This window comes from Esox lucius, chromosome 17 (assembly GCF_011004845.1).
Source record: "Esox lucius isolate fEsoLuc1 chromosome 17, fEsoLuc1.pri, whole genome shotgun sequence".
Classification (NCBI taxonomy): Eukaryota; Metazoa; Chordata; class Actinopteri; order Esociformes; family Esocidae; genus Esox; species Esox lucius.
In genome coordinates this window covers 43,049,406-43,069,960 of record NC_047585.1, presented here as the reverse complement: position 1 = coordinate 43,069,960, position 20,555 = coordinate 43,049,406, and the positions used below count along the sequence as shown (strand labels likewise).

Below are 20,555 nucleotides of genomic sequence, written 5' to 3'. Positions count from 1 at the left end.
CCCCCAGGCTGCTAGGATTCGTTTTTTGTAGCAATGTGTACACACACACACACATACAAGCTTATATACACACATTAATACACAAACATAAACGCATTTACACACAAACACAGACACACATTAACACACACACACACATACAAGCATATATACACACATTAACTCACAAACATAAACACGTGTACACACAAACACAGACACACATTAACACACACACACACACATACAAGCGCATATACACACATTAACTCACAAACATAAACACATTAACATATGCACATTTACACACAAACATAAACACATTTACACACACACATAAACACATTAACACACAAACACAGACACACACAAACACACAAACATGAACACATTAACACACAAATGTACATACAAACACATACATACATTAACACAAATATAAACACATTTACACACAAACATAAACATATTAACACCCAAGTGTACACACATCAACACATACACTGACACACACACACACACAGTGTAAACACAACGTTTCACTTTAGACATGCTAATTTGGATTCGCTGGGGTAATGAGGATGGGGGGACAGAATAAATAGGAGGGATTTTTCCCCCCTACAAAAACATTCGAAATCCATGAAGTTAATTCCAAGGTGGCCAGCTCGATGGGAAATCTATATTTCATTAGCCATCGTACTTCAGGCTCCTTTGCCAAATGGCAACCTATGCCTTATTTCAGTAACTACTTCTCAAACAGAAGCCTATGGGCCCTGGTCTAGAGTAGTGCACTACATTGGGAATAGAATGCCATTTGGGCCACTGAAAACCATAACATCACACTGATGCTGGTCAATCAGGTGCAGAGCACCCTTCTAGATGGGGGATCTGTAGAGAAACAACACCTTTCAGTTTGTGTTTGATTTGCATGGCAACACATCCCGGCAGCGGGGAGTTTAGGTTGTATTTTGAAATGGGCAGAACCCTGGCGAAACCCCACGGGTAGACCCCTGGCGATACCCCACGGACAGAACCCTGGCGATACCCCACGGGCAGACCCCTGGCGATACCCCACGGACAGAACCCTGGCGATACCCCACGGGCAGACCCCTGGTGATACCCCACGGGCAGACCCCTGGCAATACCCCACGGGCAGAACCCTGGCAATACCCCACGGGCAGAACCCTGGCGATACCCCACGGGCAGACCCCTGGTGATAACCAGCACTCAGGTCTGTTTACCTTCAACCCACTGGATCCTGGGCAGATGTCAGTTTCACTGCATGGTATAGGCTTCATGTCAGTTTCAGTGCATGGTATAGGCTTCATGTCAGTTTCACTGCATGGTATAGGCTTCATGTCAGATTCACTGCATGGTATAGGCTTCATGTCAGATTCACTCCATGGTATAGGCTTCATGTCAGATTCACTGCATGGTATAGGCTGTAATGTGTCCTGGCTTAAACTGTGCCCCAAATGGTTCCCTTGTTCTTATTCAGTGTAGTAGTTGTAAAGGGCTCAAAAGGCCTCAAAAGTAGTGAACAGCATGCTGTTCATCCCGCTGGCTAAATGACACAGCCGTGTCAAACATTTTGCAATGAATTAATTTAACAGATGCTCTAATCCAGAGCAACTTAAGGTAGTGAGTACATTTTATAACCACGCAGATACCAATTAAGGTGCTTACAAATCCTTGAAATATGATGTTTTCATTTTTACATTAATGTAGATCCCCCGCCCCCGACCAGATGTGCTTGTCGCTTTGAAACGAGTAATCCACAGAAAAATGAACACGAAATGTCTTCAAATGAATGGTGATATGTTTTAGCTACCGGGGGAAATAGACTTAAGTGAATGGACTACACACACACACGCAGGTTTTACAATCAAAGTGAGGACCTGCGATTTAGTAAAAAAAATTTACCTCAATAACCTAAACTTTATGTCTAGCATTAAAATAACTCCTGAACCTAACACTTAATGCCGATACCGGCTAATTCTAACCCTAACCTTAACCCCAAGTCAAACTGAGCCTCTTGTTATAGTCATGGTCGGATCCTAAATCCATTCCATGTGTTCAATGGAAAAACATCTCTTCATAGATCCATTTCATGCTTTACCCTTTACCTGTAGTAGCCAATCCAAGGAAAATGTTTTTTAATGCGTGAGAACGTTATGGAGAACTTTATTTAGCTAGCTAGTTATCTTAATCTGTAAGATTATGAGTAAGTCATTTTCACTTTTATCTTGAGTTGCAGTATTGGCTAGATCTAAATACTTATTTTTGTTTATCTAGCCCGTTTAACATTATATAGCAAGCAACTAGCGTGTTTCAGTAGCCAGACCAGGCTCTTGTTAGCTAGTCAGCAGGACTGTAACAAATCTGTAGCCGGATCTTAGATTATATTAGCTGTGCCGTTTTATCTAACTCCCATCATTTCCATCCATGTGCAATATGTATTATGCAAGTAGAGAATGACAAATTACTCCAGCATTACCCATCACAATTTATAGAAAGGCTTCAGTAGTGATTGCTTTGTAAAAAAGTTTTCTGAATACATCAGGCGTCATTACTGAAGTATCATCTCACATAGTACAACACGTTCCGACCTACAGGAGCATTGATACTTACAGAACTGCTGAAGGAGTTTGTCTGACGGTCTTATTTGAGTGACTGAGCAGAGTGAGTCTGAGCCAGGGGACAGTCGGAGGGATGTGAGGACAGTTGAATGGATGTGAGGACAGTCGGAGGGATGTGAGGACAGTCGGAGGGATGTGAGGACAGTCGGAGGGATGTGAGGACAGTTGAAGGGATGTGGGGACAGTCAGAGGGATGTGAGGACAGTCGGAGGGATGTGAGGACAGTCGGAGGGATGTGAGGACAGTTGAAGGGATGTGGGGACAGTCGGAGGGATGTGAGGACAGTCGGAGGGATGTGGGGACAGTCGGAGGGATGTGGGGACAGTCGGAGGGATGTGAGGACAGTCGGAGGGATGTGGGGACAGTCGGAGGGATGTGAGGACAGTCGGAGGGATGTGGGGACAGTCGGAGGGATGTGGGGACAGGGTGGAGGGATGTGAGGACAGTCGGAGGGATGTGGGGACAGTTGGAGGGATGTGGGGACAGGGTGGAGGGATATGAGGACAGTCGGAGGGATGTGAGAGGGATGTGAGGACAGTCGGAGGGATGTGGGGACAGTCGGAGGGATGTGGGGACAGGGTGGAGGGATATGAGGACAGTCGGAGGGATGTGAGGACAGTTGGAGGGATGTGGGGACAGTCGGAGGGATGTGGGGACAGTCGGAGGGATGTGGGGACAGTTGGAGGGATGTGGGGACAGGGTGGATGCTGAGGTGAGGGATAAAAGGGATTCTTTGGAATAGTCCTCTAAATCACATTTGTGTAAAATGTACTACAATGCACTGTGTTACGTCTTAGTGTAAAATGTACTACAATGCACTGTGTTACATCTTTTCTGTTTTCTAGGCTAATGTCAAGCAATTTGTTATTCTGTCCTCAAAGTTTATGTGTTAGAATCAGGATCTGAGCGACTTTGACAAGGGCCAAATTGTGATGGCTAGACGACTGGGTCAGAGCACCTCCAAAACGGTTGCCTTTGTGGGGTGTTCCCAGTCTACAGTGGTCAGTACCTATCAAAAGTGATCCAAAGTGGAGGTCATAGATGAATGGGTCAGGGCCGGCAAAAAGGGGGACCTACACAATATTAGGCACGTGGTCCTAATGTTATGGCTGATTGGTGTATATGGAAAGATACTGCAATAAGATTTTTAGATTTGGTTCTACATAATTTGTTGTGGTGCCAAAAGGGAAAAATATTTCTGTATTTTTCAGTGTAAGGTGAAGCTGATTAACAACTGTTACATTTGTAGTATCCTAAGGGGGATACTACAGTAATACTCTACTACTATACTACTCCTATAGTAATCCTAGAGGGAACTTTATGTTCGGTTCTACACGAGAACACAATGGCATGAATAGATCTACTGTTGTGATGGACGGTCCAGGGCATTTCCTGTAATTATTTATATATTTTACTTATATGAGCAAACATATATGTCAAAACAGTGTAGAATTGCAGGAAACTGTTTTTTAAAAGTATTGTTTTTTTTTCCTGAGTGGGGACCCCTATGCCTTCTTGGTCCCCCCAGTGTCTGTCTTAATGTTTTGCCCTTGACTGGTTGACAAATATAAAACCAGCAACAGGCAGCCACCTGAGGAGGTTTACTGGGTACAAAATAAACTTGCCTGCTACATCTGCCTGGTTAGATTGCTTTTCATTTTACTTTGTCGACTCTTTCCCACTCTCGCCTTTACCATTAATTTATTTTACTGTTAACGTTCTGACCTTGGAATTGTTTTGTAATGACCTGTCAAACTCCAGTAATGGCTGAAACAGGCTGAATGGAATACAAAGGTTTCTCGCTGCATCTATTTATTTGTTTCTTTGTATCCCCATTTGCTGAAGGCGGAACAGCGGCTACGCTTTCTTTCGGCCCACAGAAAATAAAATAAAAAATCCTGATGTGTTGACAGACCACAACAGATCCACATATTTAAAATACAACAAACACAAACACAGAAAATGTGTTGATTCTGTTTTATTGTGATCAAATGTGTGTTTGTCTCTCAACAGTCCTTCTTGTACCATGCGTTTTAGACATTTAGATGGACTTGAGAAAAAGTAAAGAGACAGTGTTTTTGTGGACAATTCAATTCCAGTGATATTTCTTATAGAAACTATGAGAGGCATGTACAGTAGTCAAGAAAAAGAAGCATGTAGTCAAGATGGAACAAGACTAGAGCCTGAATAAATTCTACTTTTTATGCTTGTATTGAAAACAAAGATTTCATGACATCTCTACATCTTTATAACACATTTGGGTATGACTTGACCATGATAACTTGTCATCCAGTGTTCGAACTTGGAGTGAAGCCTCCTCAACCAGTTTAATTATTTGGGAATGTTTTGACTCAAAGTTTACACTCTAAATTTTAGAAGTACTTTATTTAACACCAGTTTGTGTTTATCGTCATTCTGATACTGACTGCAAATATTGTTAAGAGTCTCACTGGCTTCATGTGCTGAGATGTTTTAAAAACACATAGCAAAATTCTTTTGATTTACAGTACAAGAAATATGTAAAAGTGAACTTTATTTCACATGAATGCCAAAAGTGAAAATGTAATACTGTTGACGTCAATACAAATTTGATAAATGTTATCATTTATATTTTAGCCATTTTGCAGAGAGCAACTTACAGTTAGGGGCATTCATTTTCATATAGCTAGGAGAAACCACTCCATAAGTACATTAGAATCAGCAAAGGGCAGTGTTGGAAAGAAAACAAATAATAAACAAAGCAAGCTTTAGTTCACAAAAGCAACAATGTAGGTTAGTCTGGACTTAATTTGGGTACTTTTTGAAATGGTAGGGTTTTCAGGGTTTTCTGAAAATTATATCAAACCAGTTTCTGAAAATCCGCATTGAGATAAATATTATCTGATTTCGCTAATACAACCCTGTTTCCAGAAGAGTTGGTGAACACTGCATAAAATGCAAATAAAAACTGAATGCAATGATGTGCAAATCATTTAATAACTATATTTAAATGCATACTGTGTTCACAGACAATGGTTTTTGGAAGTGTTCCTGAGCCCACGCAGTGATGTCCTGTACAGAATCGTGTCTGGTTTTAATGCAGTGCTGCCTGAGGGCCCGAAGGTCATGGCCATCCAATATTGGTTTTAGACCTTATTACTCAGATTACTCCAGAATCTGTTAATGATATTATGTACCATAGATGATGAGATCCCCAAACCCTTTGCAATTTTACGCTGTGATACGATATTCTTGAATTTTGTCACTATTTGTCCACATATTCTTTCAGAGTGGTGAACCCCTCCCCATCCTCACTTCTGACAGACCCATCCTCTCTAGAATGATCTTTCAATTCCAAATAATGTTACTGTTCTGTTGCCAATTTACCTAATTAGTTTACTTTTACTTTTTTAGCAACTTTTCCCGTCTTTTGGTGCCTCTGTCCCAGCTTTTTTGAAATGTCTTGATGGAATCAAATTTAATGTGAGCAAGTATTGTCCAAAAAATAATAACATTTCTCAGTTTCAACATTTGATATGTTGTCTTGGTACTATGTTCTATTGAATGTAGAGTTTAAATGATTTGCACATCATTGTGTTCTGTTTTTCTTTACATTTTACACAGTGTCACAACTTCTTTGGAAACGGGGTGAAAAACTATGAAAACTGGTGGTAATTTTGAAATGTTTTTTAATTTGAACATAACTAGTTTAATGATGGTGAATGCTGAAAGGCCAGACAGAATTCAATTCCAGCCGAAGCAACATGTTTTGTAGGGAAATTATGTTGTTTAAAATTATGTTGTTCTGTCTAGCTACATAATAGCAAAACATGAAAGGAGAAACGTAAATACTGAATGTAAATGCGGTTTACCAAATAGTTCCATACAAACATAATTCCTGAGAGGTACAGTTGATTTCTTAACAGGATATATCATATAACTTCACCACATAACTGCATTTGTCTTCATAACAGCATACATACATTTAAATGCTTGTGTAAAACCTGTTGAAACAATATAACAGGCTCAGATAATAGCAAACGAAACTAAATCTTGCTTCTTTGGGAGATTTGTCACCACTCTGCCTTACGCACTCTGTAGTTTTCAGAGACAGATGGGACTCTTTAGAAAAAGTTGTGATGCGTAAAAGACAACACCGAATGTTTCGGAGAGGTTGCCAGATGGAATGCGTGGCTCAATCCTTCTGCTGAATTCTACAACGGCATATATAAATGCTAGATGAGGGAGCTCAGCTGTTGAGGATGGACGGACTACTGGGGAGTGTTGATTCATTTAAAGCGGATTGTGTTTGCTTTTGCGAAAGAAACATGAATTATCCCTTTGTTTGTTTTACCATTATGATAATTTTGACCATGTTTTGATCATTAGCTGGGTTTCAAAATGCAAATGTTGGTCATTCGCGAGGTTGAGAACGTGGTATTCATCGATAGTAACCTCCTCCACGTTTTACACTAAGTAACGTTCTAAAGTAGAATTTACAAAACTTTAGAATTTAGAAAGAACTGAGGATTTATAAAAAGATTTCTCAGCTGTTAAAACATGTCAGATGCCAGTTGCAAATCGATTTTCATTTGAAATAGTTTCAATGAATAATTATACACAATTTTCCTCCACTGCCAATTCTACAATGTATATCTGGGGAATGTGGTGTTGCCTCCATGCAACAACTCCATAGCAGGTTTGGAAGAGTCAGAGCTTGAGGCGTGACCTCCAGTGAACATCTCACCAAGCTGTTCTGCTTTCTTTTTACTCTGATCACGACACTCTGTGTGATGCCAGCTTTTGGCCACAGTGGTGCAGCTTTACTGCAAAGCTGTAAGATAGACCGCTGCACTACAGCCTGTTGATCATTTATGTCTGAGAATGCCTCTACCAGTGACGTCTCACAAAATACTTTGTAGGGTCACAGACACCGCACAGCCAACCACACACACTCTACACACTCTGATGAAACCTTTTTGAGATGTATAAGCATGTTCAGCTAGTCAATAATCAACATTCCTTGGTCGAATTTTGGCGATCCTGAAGGTTCAATAATCATACACCTTGTGATCTCACTGTACGCGCTAACGCCATGGAGTTAGATATCTACAAAAAGGTTAAGCGTACGTATTGTTGGGATTTGAAGAAAATCTATCCGTAAATAGGGATGATTATACGCAAGACATGAAACGTACACGTGAAATTAGATCTGTGAACGTACAAACTGTTACGATGACGGACAAATATTTTTTTCTTGTACAAATCTAGTTTTACAATTGTAAAATACAGCATCACAATCTGGAGTTTTGGCAGTTTCATCTCATTCTCCTAAAAAACGTAACCGAAACTTTCCGGGATGAGTGCTAATAACTGTGTCCTTGTCATTTTCACACAAGTATTTTTACCTAACGCTAAATGCTTGATAGCTTACTGGTGTAATGTCGTTAAGCAGCCTTAAAAAAAACAGCTATGAACTTTTATTTTGAACATGATATCCGGAATGGCAAGCTGTGTTTGAACCCTGGGCTAGCGGTCCCACTTATTGTTGCTGGCTTTACAGTTTTGAACAGCTACGTTCAGGTCTTATCTTTGCATATGCAAAATTACTGACAAAAGTTTGAATGTAGAAAAACAATTTGTAAACAAATAAATGGCGAGGTAAAGTAAGAATTTAACGTGTGGAAAGTCGTAAAAGTGTGTACGTTCACAGATTTTATTTCACATTTACATTTCATGTTTTATGTCTGACCTTTTTTACGAACACACCATTTTACTAATGTATTTTCTAACGATCCTAACAATACCTACACTTAACTTTTTGGCAGAAATCTAACTCCATAGAACCCTTTGTAATTTCCTGCAGAACTAGACATGCTCTTTCAATGGAATGTTGTTGACACCCAGTTGGGCTTATCTTTTGAACCAGATTGGGTTTTTGGATCTTTTGAAGACTTAGCTTTTCAGCCAGGTTTTTGATAGGTGGTTGTAAAACGCTCTTATGCTATTTCCCTCATATTTTGTACCGCATTCTGTTGCCGTCACTTTTCATATTTTATTATTCAAAATGTATGGTGTATTTTTAACTTAATGAAGTTTGATTTGACACACACACACACACACAATACACCTTAGTCAGAAAGGAAAACATGACCTGGGGTCAAAAACCTTGTTGAAGCCCAGCTGACGTCTACCTGGAGTCTTAAAAGTGGAAACTCATCCAAGCGTAAAACAATTCCCTTGCTGTCACCAGCCAATGTCCTGGAGCAGAAGTGTCAGCTAAATGCCTCTGTGATGGCCGGACCCGTGTTCAGAGACTATTTTAAACATTTTCAAATACATTTGCTTTAGCCTGCCCAGAGTGACAGGTGGATGGGTTTTGCACTTTCCATGACCTCTGACCTTTTTTAACCTGACCAAACTGGCATAGGTCTGTTCTGTCACTGTGGTGCTCAGGGTCGCTGCACAAGACTCTCCCTCCAGTTCTCCAACTGTTTCAGGGTGTCACCTGGTTATTTCACTGATCTTGTGAGTTGATGCATCGCCATAGTGGCCAAGACAAATGTACTGCTCACATCACTGCATATAAATGTAATGTACTGCATACACCACTGCATATGAACTTTACTTTTGAAATCACTGCACATAACTGTAATATATGGTGTACATTACTTCATATGACCGTGATACACTGATCACATCACTGCATATGGCCATGATACACTGTTCACGTCACTGCATATAACTGTAATATACTGTATACGTCACTGCATATAACTCTAATATACTTTACACTGCACTGCATATAACTGTAATATACTGTATATGTCACTGCATATAACTTTTAATATACTTTACACTGCACTGCCTATAGCTGTAATATACTGTATACAGACTGCATAGCTTCACTGCAGATATATACATGTTGAAACAACTGCTGCTGGAAGCTTGTTCCTGAGGTCATTGGAAGTGTTTTAAATGTTTCTATCTTAGTTCAGTAAATTGGAATTAAAGCTTCCTGATAATTGCCTCTTAGCAACAGACATGGCTGCAGTACAATGTGCTGATCTTTTTTTTCTTCTAAAAAGCAACACTTGGCTAGATACTGGGAAAACCTGCGGTACGCAAAATAACTTGTCAAGTTGGAGTGTGAAGTAATTGTCATGGCATGTAGGAAAACCCTGTAAGAATAATAAATGCCTTCCGAAACATAAAGTTATACAGCTGTATCACCCCGCGTCCGTGGACATAAAGACAAAGGTGCACTTGTTCTACAGAGTCAGTTTGCCATCTGGAGTGGAAGATTATGGAAGAGGACAAGGAATGGAGGTTTATGAATAGGAACCCAGATGAACTGTCTTCCTCAATGTAGTCCAGTGATATGGTGCTATCAGGGGCCTAATGACTGTATGGATGGAGGGATAGCTGACTGGGTGAATGGACGGAGAGTGATGGAATGGAAAATGAACATGGTTTACGGATACTATTCTAATCTCACAAATTGGACCGGTTGAACCGTATAAACAGACATGAACAGAGGCAGTGTGTGTGTGTGTGTGTGTGTGTGTGTGTGTGTGTGAGAGAGAGAGAGAGAGAGAGAGAGGGAGTGAGAACAGAACAGAGAGAAAGCAAGCTAGTGCACAAACGAGTGGGGGAGGAAGAAGCAGTGTCTATCTAACGGAAAAAGGAGTGGGCAGAGACTAAAGAGGATGTACAAAGACTGATGGTGGTATTTGGTGTAAAACAACTGAATATAATCAATCTATAACCCAGCGAAAAAACAAAAGACAATGCATTGCTTTTGGGACAGAGGCCATTCGTCGCGTCTGAAAGGATTGATTCTGTGTTTGATGGGAATTCCGTTGGTTAGCTGAGTGTTTGGTTTTTCTGTTCGTTGTATTACATTGGTGAAAATAGTTTAAGAAACTGTATGTGCTTTGTTCGCGCTGCAATTTGTAAAATATATTAATGAGCGAGTGTCTTTCCAGATTGGAATTCCTTGGTAAAACGACAATACTTGCGCTTACGCACCTACACATCGTGGCATTGAATCATCGTTAACAACTTATAACCTCATACCTAACCTACCCCGGGAAAAGGGGGCGTTCTCTCTTTTCCCCTTATTTTGACAGAAGACGGAGTACTTCTCAAAGCCAGTGAGACTTGAGGGACAGAGTATGCTCAGTGAGTGAGACCACAGCGCGCGCTCTGAAGAGCACAAATATATGTCTGGATCGCGTTCTTAACAATAACTAATTGACTAACGGGACAAAGCCATCTGGATTAGCTTGTTGACTCCATGGTGAATGCGGATGTGGGACTGATGCCAGCCCATCAGCAGTGGTCGGGTTGGTCTTGATCCGTATCTCTCCAAAATGTGTCAGTGCGATCCGGTTCCGAAAGCCAACAGAACGCCGGGTTCTCTCACCGAAGCTGGGAAGCTGTTCCTGAAACACACCACCTTCCACGGGCTGAGACATGTATTTCTCAGCGGTTCCTACCCACGGAGACTGGCCTGGCTGCTGGCTTTCCTCACGGCTCTCGCTCTGCTCTTCACCTGGTCCTCAAACCGGGTCCGGTACCTTCTTTCGTCGCCTGTGCACACCAAAGCGCATATGGTGTATGCCAAACGTCTGGTTTTCCCCGCGGTGACTATCTGTAACCAGAACCTACTGTTACCGCGTCGCATGAAGAAACCGGACATATTCAGCGCGGGAAGATGGTTGGGACTCCTAGGGAAGAACTGGCAAGTGTCCCCGGGCGCCCGGGACGCCTTTACTTCCGTGTCGGACCGTGACAGCAGCGTCGGCATCAACGAGCCTCCGTGGTCGCCGCTTTCTCGCATTCTGGACTTCAACCACTTTCTACCCCCTCCCCTGGAGTCGCAGCCGTCCATGCTTCAACTTCTGGACCGCCTGGGCCATCAGATGGAGGAGATGCTCCTCTACTGCCGCTACCAGGGCGAGCTGTGTGGGCCCCGCAACTTCAGCACCGTGAGTCAGTGGACAGCGACAACACATTTAGGCATATAGAGTGTAATTGATGTTCCCCAGGGTGAAATCTGGGAGGGGTCTATTGTCTCTGTGAGTCACACAGGATTTATACGTGCGTCACTCGCGGTACCTCAGTCTCCAGATGTCTTGGGCGTCTAAACACATTCCATTGGGGGCGTTGGGACCACGTTTTCCCCAGTAATAAAAAATAAATAAACGAAAGGAAGCAAGGAGGTGGACGGTTCGGGGATGGGGGAATGGTGTAGATTAATAGGGCGGTACAAAAGTTAAGAAAAGCGGAACTTAATGCAAATTTGATGCGACATCAAGTGGCTATTGACCAACCTAATGTCACTATAGCTTGGCCTAGCGCTTTGTAAAGCGCACATATCCGGCCCGCTGCTGTTTCAGAACACACATCTATATTTAAAACCTTCCTCTCAAAAAGCGTTAAATGCAAATATAAATTAAAATAATGAATGTCACTAGCTTTGGTTTCTGTTCTCCTGGAACACACATGTGCCTATCCGAATTTGGATGTTATATGAAGACGAAGTGTTAGACGGTATATGTGTAACTGTATATAATAGCTAGTAGCCGTAAAGATTTACAAAATTACTGATCAGATGGTGGCGCTGTATGAAGGCAGACTTTGAAAGATCACGCCCATGTTTGACACCTAAAGTCCAGACGTGTTATATACGGTTATATAGGTTCGCACGGAACCCATTGATATGATCAGTGACACGTATTTTCCAGTGATAGATGTTTCACCATTTAAATGTTTGTGATAAGCAGTTAAAATGTTACTCCCACATAAGTAATACATCGTTTTCTTGTTACTACCATTGACCAATCAACATTAATCCGGCTGGCGCATAAATGCTCTTAAATTAGGGAATTATTGGAAGATATCGTGGTACACACGCAGACGACAGTCAAGAAAAAAAATAGGAAATACTTTGATCTCGCAGGTCTGAGCAGGCTGCCTTATTAGTGTTTCTAATCAAAAAAGTTTGTTACATGCTAGTGCTAGTGTCGGGTCGCTTTGTCAAAGTACGTTCTTTTGGTTTGTCTGCATACAGACAGGCAAGTAGCCGCCTATGCCTACAGTATATGAAGTTTGAGTGTGTGTATGTAAGACCTTCTTATGAGAAATTCTAGTGTGTTTATTAACTTCTGAAGGAATAATCTATAGTTGGAGGCATTTTATAATGATTTGTAAGTTTTTCATATGTTAGCCTTTTGTTTAACAGTTTATGGCCTGCTGTAGTTTGTGTGTGGAGGTCTCTTGTTCTGCTTCTCGACAGAAAGACGATTCATTTTTTGCCCAGTACGTTATCTAGTATGCTCCTCAATCACCCTGGATTTCAGCCCATAATACGTATCAATTTTTCTTTTCATTATATGCCCTCGCTCTCCTTCTCTGTTTCTCTTGTCGCTTTTTTTTCTTCCTTCGTTCGATTCTTCCCTCTCTCTTTTCTGTATTTAGCCCTTACTCTATCCCCCCCACCAGTCCATCCATCTCCCAGACACCCTGTCGATTGATGCTTCCACGGCATTAGCACCTAACTGTCTCCAGTTCCATTAATAACCATCTGTCATTTAGTGAGTTAATGTTATGTTAGACGTTTATGATTGAAGCACATCTCGAGAGTTTTAAAACCCGCGTGTGCCACACATTTGCATTTAAAAATGACATGGATTAAGTTGAATGGGCGTTCGAAAGTTGAGGTATTGATGTAATAATGTAGATGTGAAGCGACCAGTGACCTTAATGTAGGATAGGATGTGGTCATTTAACTAAATAATTCACGATATAAAAAAAAGACGGTTCAGAATGTTCTTACTCCGGGCTAATATGTACTCCATTTATTTTTTATGGCAACTACCGTCTAATAAAGAGGCTTTATTTTTTCTTTACTGCAAATGCACGATTGCTGTAGCTTGATAATTATGATTGATGTTGGGCACTAGATTTTGCTAAATGTAAAACTTTGTACACAGTTCGCCATCTCTCTAAAGTACAGTATCATTTTTACAGGCCAATGTATCTGGTGTAATTTAGTCCTCCCCGTCAGTGACCATGTCTTCCACCACTCCTCTGTGGCTGAGGCAATATTTAAATGTTTGAGCTATAGCTAGCTGTTTAGATGAATGCATTGTCATTGCATGGGCCGGAAATGACTTATGTAGAATTGCAAATACATTTACACCCGCATACAGAAGGTGACAAATTAAAGTACAAACCTGAATACATGAGTGGAGGAATGCAGATGCGTCCATACAGCTGTACATGATGCATTGAGCAATTCATATCCCATTATGCACTGTGGCATGGGTAAAAATTCTTACCAGTCCCAAATGACCTTGATTTTGGATCAAGAGGAAAGGCTCTGAATGTTAGACAGGGCTGTCCACCACCATCATCATCAAAACATCACATGAGGCAATATCTCTCACACGAGAAGCTCCGTTGTTAAAGCATGACGCTTGGAATGCCAGAGGTTGTGGGCTTGATTCCCATGGAGGACCAGGTCAGAATATACTGTCCTTCCAGTAGAGTTCCAGATTCTCGTAGGATCCATGCCAAGGCTTATTGAAGCTGTCTGGTGGTTCTTGGTGGCCCAATACCTTACTGTCTGTACCTTGAATAACTCTGGGTAATTCCTTAATCGTATGGCGCTTAGCAAAGTAGGCAAGTCATCTGTGAAAAAGTTTGCCAGTGGAAACGGTTTTAAAAATGTAAACTCGTGTGTTAGCCGCACACGAGTATTAACTGCTGTGGTTGAAAATGTTTTCAAAATCTGTGAATGAGCCACGGTTCATAAATGGGAAATGACGGTACTATTTGACTTGGTAGATATACAGTGTTATTTATGTCAGATAGGAATAGCTGGTAAATATTGCCCAGCCAACATTAGCTTTGGCTTAGCTTACCAGGTTTGAATACACTAACAATACAGTCCGTCGGTTCCCTACTTAGCTTTCCATTCCATCCAGTCACTTGGTCTTTCCAGAAGATTCACCCTACTCCTCTTGGGCTGTTTAAATGTCTCATGTTTTTTTGAGGATGCTCTCGAGTGCCGACAGTATAGCTAGTCATAGCTGAAACTTTCTTCTGCCCAGTCCTTGTTGTTGAGACTGCAACTGTTGGAGTTCCTCTGAGAGACAAGTGGCCTCATTTTCCCTCCAAATTGTTTCCCACCAGCAGAGGCTGGAGAGACGACCCTGGGGTCTGAGGTTTTCATGTAATCTTCAAAGCATGTTTTCCTCCAATCCTTGGTCCTTACTGCTTCATGATAGCTGATTAAGGGAATTTGAATGAAAGTCAGTGACTTCATACTTTTAAGTGTTACAGAACACCATGTTGATGTAAAATTCTGTATGAGGGTGATTTGGTTTTAGTCTTTGCATAGTAAAACATTCCAATTAAGACCATGTCAATTGTTATCCTATTCCGAGCATTCCCTCCTCCCTCTGCTAAAATAGGTTATAGTTAATGGCTTAGGTAGTCTCTTCACAATATTCCTTACTCTGCCACTCACTTGGAAAGCAGGTGAACAGAATTGTAACTTCTTGGATATCATAACTCTGGCTGGATATCAACAGCATTTACACGTCACTTTGTGAGCCAGCATAGTGTGAGTAAAAAATATGGTTGCAATATTCCCCTAACTATTCCCCGGTTGTCCTAAAATCCTGAATGTGTGGCGCCAATTTAGGCCCGGTGCCCGAACGCAACCCTACCCACTGGATTGTATGCTGGGCCCAATGTGGCAGGCGAGACTGCTGACCGACCAGACGTTTCCCTCACGATGAACCCCTCCGTGTCCCCTGGTGAAATGTGACCATTTGCCCGGAGACTCAATCAGGCACCGGCTTCTGATTGGCCTCGCCGTGTTTCGGTCACAGCCAATAGGACATTGCTCATGTGCGCGCACAGGGATTAAACGGCTCAGGTGTGATGTCCGGGATATTGACCGTTGCCGGGTGAATAGGCCGTCCTCCCACTTCATCCGCTGACATCACACTTCGATGTGACGCTGTGTTTTAGCGCCTGTATGCCTTAAACCACTGGCTCTCTGGCTGTAACACTCAGCTGACCTAACTCCTGGCTGGGATCTGCCCCTTCCTGTCCCAGGAGCAAATCCATTGATTCTCCGTTGTAAACCGTCCCAGGGAGACAGGAGGAGAGGGAGATGTGCCACTGACCAACTCCCCACTTGTAGTCATGCCAGACATGTCATGTTCGGCTCGATAAGGTCAACACCAGAGTAAACAAGATCCAAGACGCAAGCTGCGTTGGGATCAGGAGGAGGGAAGAGTCCTTACCCCAGGTCCCTGCTCCCCTCCTATTCCTTGGCTGGCATCTTGGGAGAAGCTTGAGAAAGCGTTCCTCCTTGGATTGGAGCACGTTATTGTGGAAGTGATTTGTAGAATAGCCTGGGGATCTCGCCGCACACTTTGGAGCACTTTGAAATATTCATTTGAGGAAAGAAGGGAGGGGAGAGGAGCGAGAGCGAGGGGTTGACGTGAAATTATGTCTACATAAGTCACTCCTTCACAAGGCTGTGTGGATTATCGTATTATGTCAGAATATTCACAATAGGCAGTATGATGTTAATCTTGATGTAGGTATGTAATCTCTCAGTGTCAGGCTTGTTCTTTTGAGTCTAGGCTAGTTAATGTGCTAATTATTTATTGTTAATGCGTTGAAGATTACATAGAATCCCCTGGAACATGGATGACAGAGAACATGGCAAGGGAGGATGCAATTTACCATTTTGCTGAATACCACTCAATAATAGACTCATAATTTCTTGAGACCAACAGGTTTGTTGTAGCCCGCGTGAAAGAAATCCATTTTCATAGCAGAATATTCTGGGTTGGTTCTTGGTGAGCACTGGACACAAACTACTTCATGCTTTACCCGATGATTTAGCGTCAGTTCTAAACGACACCCTATTCCCTGTACAGCCCAGCATCAGGACCCGGGCATCAGTGCCGGGAATAGGTTATCATTTGGATTGCAGACTTTTATTGAGCCGATAATGCCGCTCTCCCCAAGGTCACCGCCTCTCGAGTAACCGTCTCTGTCTCCGTTACCACAGCAACTCCGTCTTCATTACCACATCCTTAACCCGATGTGGGATTGAAGAGATCTCCCTTGTTAAGTGAAAAAGAGGGAATCGTAGGGGGCAGGTTCTCTTGACCGCCGTTCAGCGAATCCAAATGGAGCGCCCCCTTCTTAGCATCGAACCCTGGAAATCTCCTGCATTTTCGGTAAACAAAAAAAAAAAAAAAAAGGACCTACCTTTGGGCTTGCTGCTTAGAGGGGTGTGTAACGAACACACGCATGCACGCGCACGCTTTCGCACACACACACATGCAGTTGTGGCCCGTTTTATCATTATTGTGTTGGCTGATGGTGATGGATGTCTGGAGGCTGCAGATGAACAAGGATGTAGTTTCTACTGTGTGAGCTTGCAACTCTACATCGTTGTGCATTCTCTAATTATCTCAATGTGTTTCTCTCCCACTCTGTTTTTTCTTGCTGTTTTTGGCTATCTCTTCTCTTCCTTCACTATCTAACCCTGTATTCACTGGTCTTATTATCTTACATTCCTCTGTGGACAAACCCTTGCTGTAATTGAAACTAGGAAGCGCCGCAAATTCTTGGCCGATAGCCGATGTTCAGATAAGACACTGGCCAATGCCAGTGTTTCGTCATTTCTGTGCCTGTGTACCCATGCATACCATTTATATTAATGTTTCTTCTGATGAACGCTTCTGATTTCAACAAATGCAAATTCAATCATATGAAAGTTATATTTTGATGTAGTGTATTAACAAGATTGATCAAAATGTCAAGAAAAGATATTATGTAAAAAATACACATTCTCCTTCAATAATTTTCCATTATAAACTACCTGGATGTAAAAGTAGTAAATTAGGTATTAGACTTGCTCCACACAAAACTATAAGAGAATGAATGATACCAATAAAGCAGGACACATGACAGGAGCAGAATGGACGCCTACTCAGACGAATGTACAATCCGTCTGAAATCAGCCACTTCAAAGCATTTGACTGATACCGATATATTGGTGCATCCCTAACTAAAAGAGTCATTTACAACCACACATCTTCCTGGCTGACCAGTTGCTCAGAGTGTAATGCAATGCAAGAATAGCTAACTTGTAAGAGCTTCTCAAGTTTGTAACTGGCACTGTGTTTGACATGATTTGTCATGACAAAAAGTATATACATTTAAAAAAAAATAAAAAATTAAATCCATTAATTAGAAATTGTCATGGTAAAACTGGCTCAAATTACGATACAGCATCTGGAGGCCACGTCTTCGCCCAGTAGAGACTATGGAGTCTAGCTCTGTACCGATAGCCTTTTTGGTAACCACGACTGTGATGACTGAGGCCGTGGACAACAAAGTTTCAGTTTGGTTCAGGGTAAAAACACAGCAGATATGGGGTAGCTGGCGTTCTGTAGGTCTGTAGGTCTGTGTCCAGACGTCTGTGTCCAGAGTTTTACTCACTAGTAGGAACGGTAGGCAGAAATGTGAAAGTGTGAGAACTCAGCATGGCAGTTCCCTGGGGATGAACGCGTCGACTAAATTAAAATTAAAATATCGGGGAAGTGTTGCAACTTCCTTCATCCTTCACCTGAGCCATAATGAAAATCAGTAACCCAGGAGAATGAAATTAGTTTCACAGCCTTGGTCAGGATTAATGCTGCTCTGCTCTGGGCCAAGTTTTTCCAAAATGTACCTGTCCGGATTTCACCATTCAAATTGGAATAAATGAAAATAGAATGAAAAGAACAGACTCATCGACTCTAATTGTGACTCTTGTGCCTTTTGTTTGATTTCTATGCTGGAATTTGGACAGATTTTTTATTTTTTTTAAGCTGGGTCCAGGGGTCCCCACTCATCACCAGCTGCTGTAACTCTACTGACGCCGAGCCTTCGTCACCCCTCTAAAGGTCACACTTCTAAAGGTCAAACCTCATATTGCTATGGATGACAAGTACCAGAGGGGCATTTCATTATGTGATGTGTTTGTCTCCCGGGGGGTTTTAGAACCAGTGTCTCACGCCGCTGTGTAAAGTTTCTTTATACCCTGATCAATTCAGATTTCCAGTAAAGGCTGCAGCTTAATCAGCTTGACAGAGTTAGGGAAAACATTCGATTTTGGAGTCTGGCCCTGCTTTCTCCATTTCCCTATGTCTTTAATCTGATTACACCTCCATTTTGTTCACTAGCAATCATACACTGTATGTCCCAGCATTTTAATGTGATTACACATCCCTTAGGTCACTAGCGATAGCGACGTATCTGTGTCTGGATGTCTTTAATGTGATTACAACTCCAGTAGTTCACTAGCGATAGCGACGTATCTGTGTCTGGATGTCTTTAATGTGATTACAACTCCAGTAGTTCACTAGCGATAGCGACGTATCTGTGTCTGGATGTCTTTAATGTGATTACAACTCCAGTAGTTCACTAGCGATAGCGACGTATCTGTGTCTGGATGTCTTTAATGTGATTACAACTCCAGTAGTTCACTAGCGATAGCGACGTATCTGTGTCTGGATGTCTTTAATGTGATTACAACTCCAGTAGTTCACTAGCGATAGCGACGTATCTGTGTCTGGATGTCTTTAATGTGATTACAACTCCAGTAGTTCACTAGCGATAGCGACATATGTGTGTCTCGATGTCTTATATGTGATTACAATTCCAGTAGTTCACTAGTGATAATACATGTATGTCTCAATGTCTTTTATTTGAATAATTTAGCAGAATTTCTTATACAGAGCAATTTATAGATTAAGTGTTAACAGATTTTCCAGCTTGTTGGCTCTGGGATTTGACTTAGCAAGCTTTGGGTTACTGGTCTAAGCTACCCAGCTGCCCCTTCACTAGATTACTAGCTGTCAGTGTGGGGCAGTCTGGGGTAGTCTGAAGTAAGCTACCCAGCTGCCCCTTCACTAGATTACTAGCTGTCAGTGTGGGGCAGTCTGGGGTAGTCTGAAGTAAGCTACCCAGCTGCCCCTTCACTAGATTACTAGCTGTCAGTGTGGGGCAGTCTGGGGTAGTCTGAAGTAAGCTACCCAGCTGCCCCTTCACTAGATTACTAGCTGTCAGTGTTATGTTGTCTCTTTGTTATTTCTTTGACCAGCCTACTGTAACTTAGTGTGTATTACACTAATGGTCCAGCCTACTGTAATATAGTTTGTGTTACACTAATGGTCCAGCCTACTGTAACATAGTGTGTGTTACACTAATGGTCCAGCCTACTGTAACATAGTCTGTGTTACCCTAATGGTCCAGCCTACTGTAACATAGTTTGTGTTACACTAATGGTCCAGCCTACTGTAACATAGTGTGTGTTACACTAATGGTCCAGCCTACTGTAACATAGTTTGTGTTACACTAATGGTCCAGCCTACTGTAACATAGTGTGTGTTACACTAATGGTCCAGCCTACTGTAATATAGTTTGTGTTACACTAATGGTCCAGCCTACTGTAACATAGTGTGTGTTACACTAATGGTCCAGCCTACTGTAACATAGTTTGTGTTACACTAATGGTCCAGCCTACTTTAACAGTGTAACACACACTACCTCCACATGGATAGATTTTGTTGTTACTGACCCCTGCTTTCTATATTCATGTTGCTTTTCAGATCTTTACACGCTATGGGAAGTGCTACACATTCAACTCTGGCCAAGACAACCGCCCCCTGCTGGTCACCATGAAGGGGGGGATGGGCAACGGACTGGAGCTGATGTTGGATATACAGCAAGACGAATACCTGCCGGTCTGGGGAGAAACAGGTAAGGAGCTGATGGGAGGAGCATGGCTGATGGTGATGGATGGTGTAGGGAGGAGCAGGGCTGATGGTGGTGGATGGGGTAGGGAGGAGCAGGGCTGATGGTGGT

The 20,555-nt window shown here is 42.1% G+C and overlaps 1 protein-coding gene across 3 annotated transcripts in view; it reads left to right on the top strand.

Moving 5' to 3' along the window:
• Positions 1 to 20,555, top strand: part of asic1b (acid-sensing (proton-gated) ion channel 1b) — a 249,148-nt gene that overhangs the window by 189,577 nt on the left and 39,016 nt on the right. For 2 of the 3 annotated variants that reach the window (XM_029114206.2, XM_029114204.2), the window contains one exon: positions 20,300 to 20,450. In XM_029114206.2, the coding sequence (XP_028970039.1) occupies positions 20,300 to 20,450 (151 nt within the window). Of the gene's footprint in view, positions 1 to 10,246; positions 11,591 to 20,299; positions 20,451 to 20,555 lie in introns of those variants that run through there. The other variant, XM_029114205.2, reaches the window with a different exon arrangement.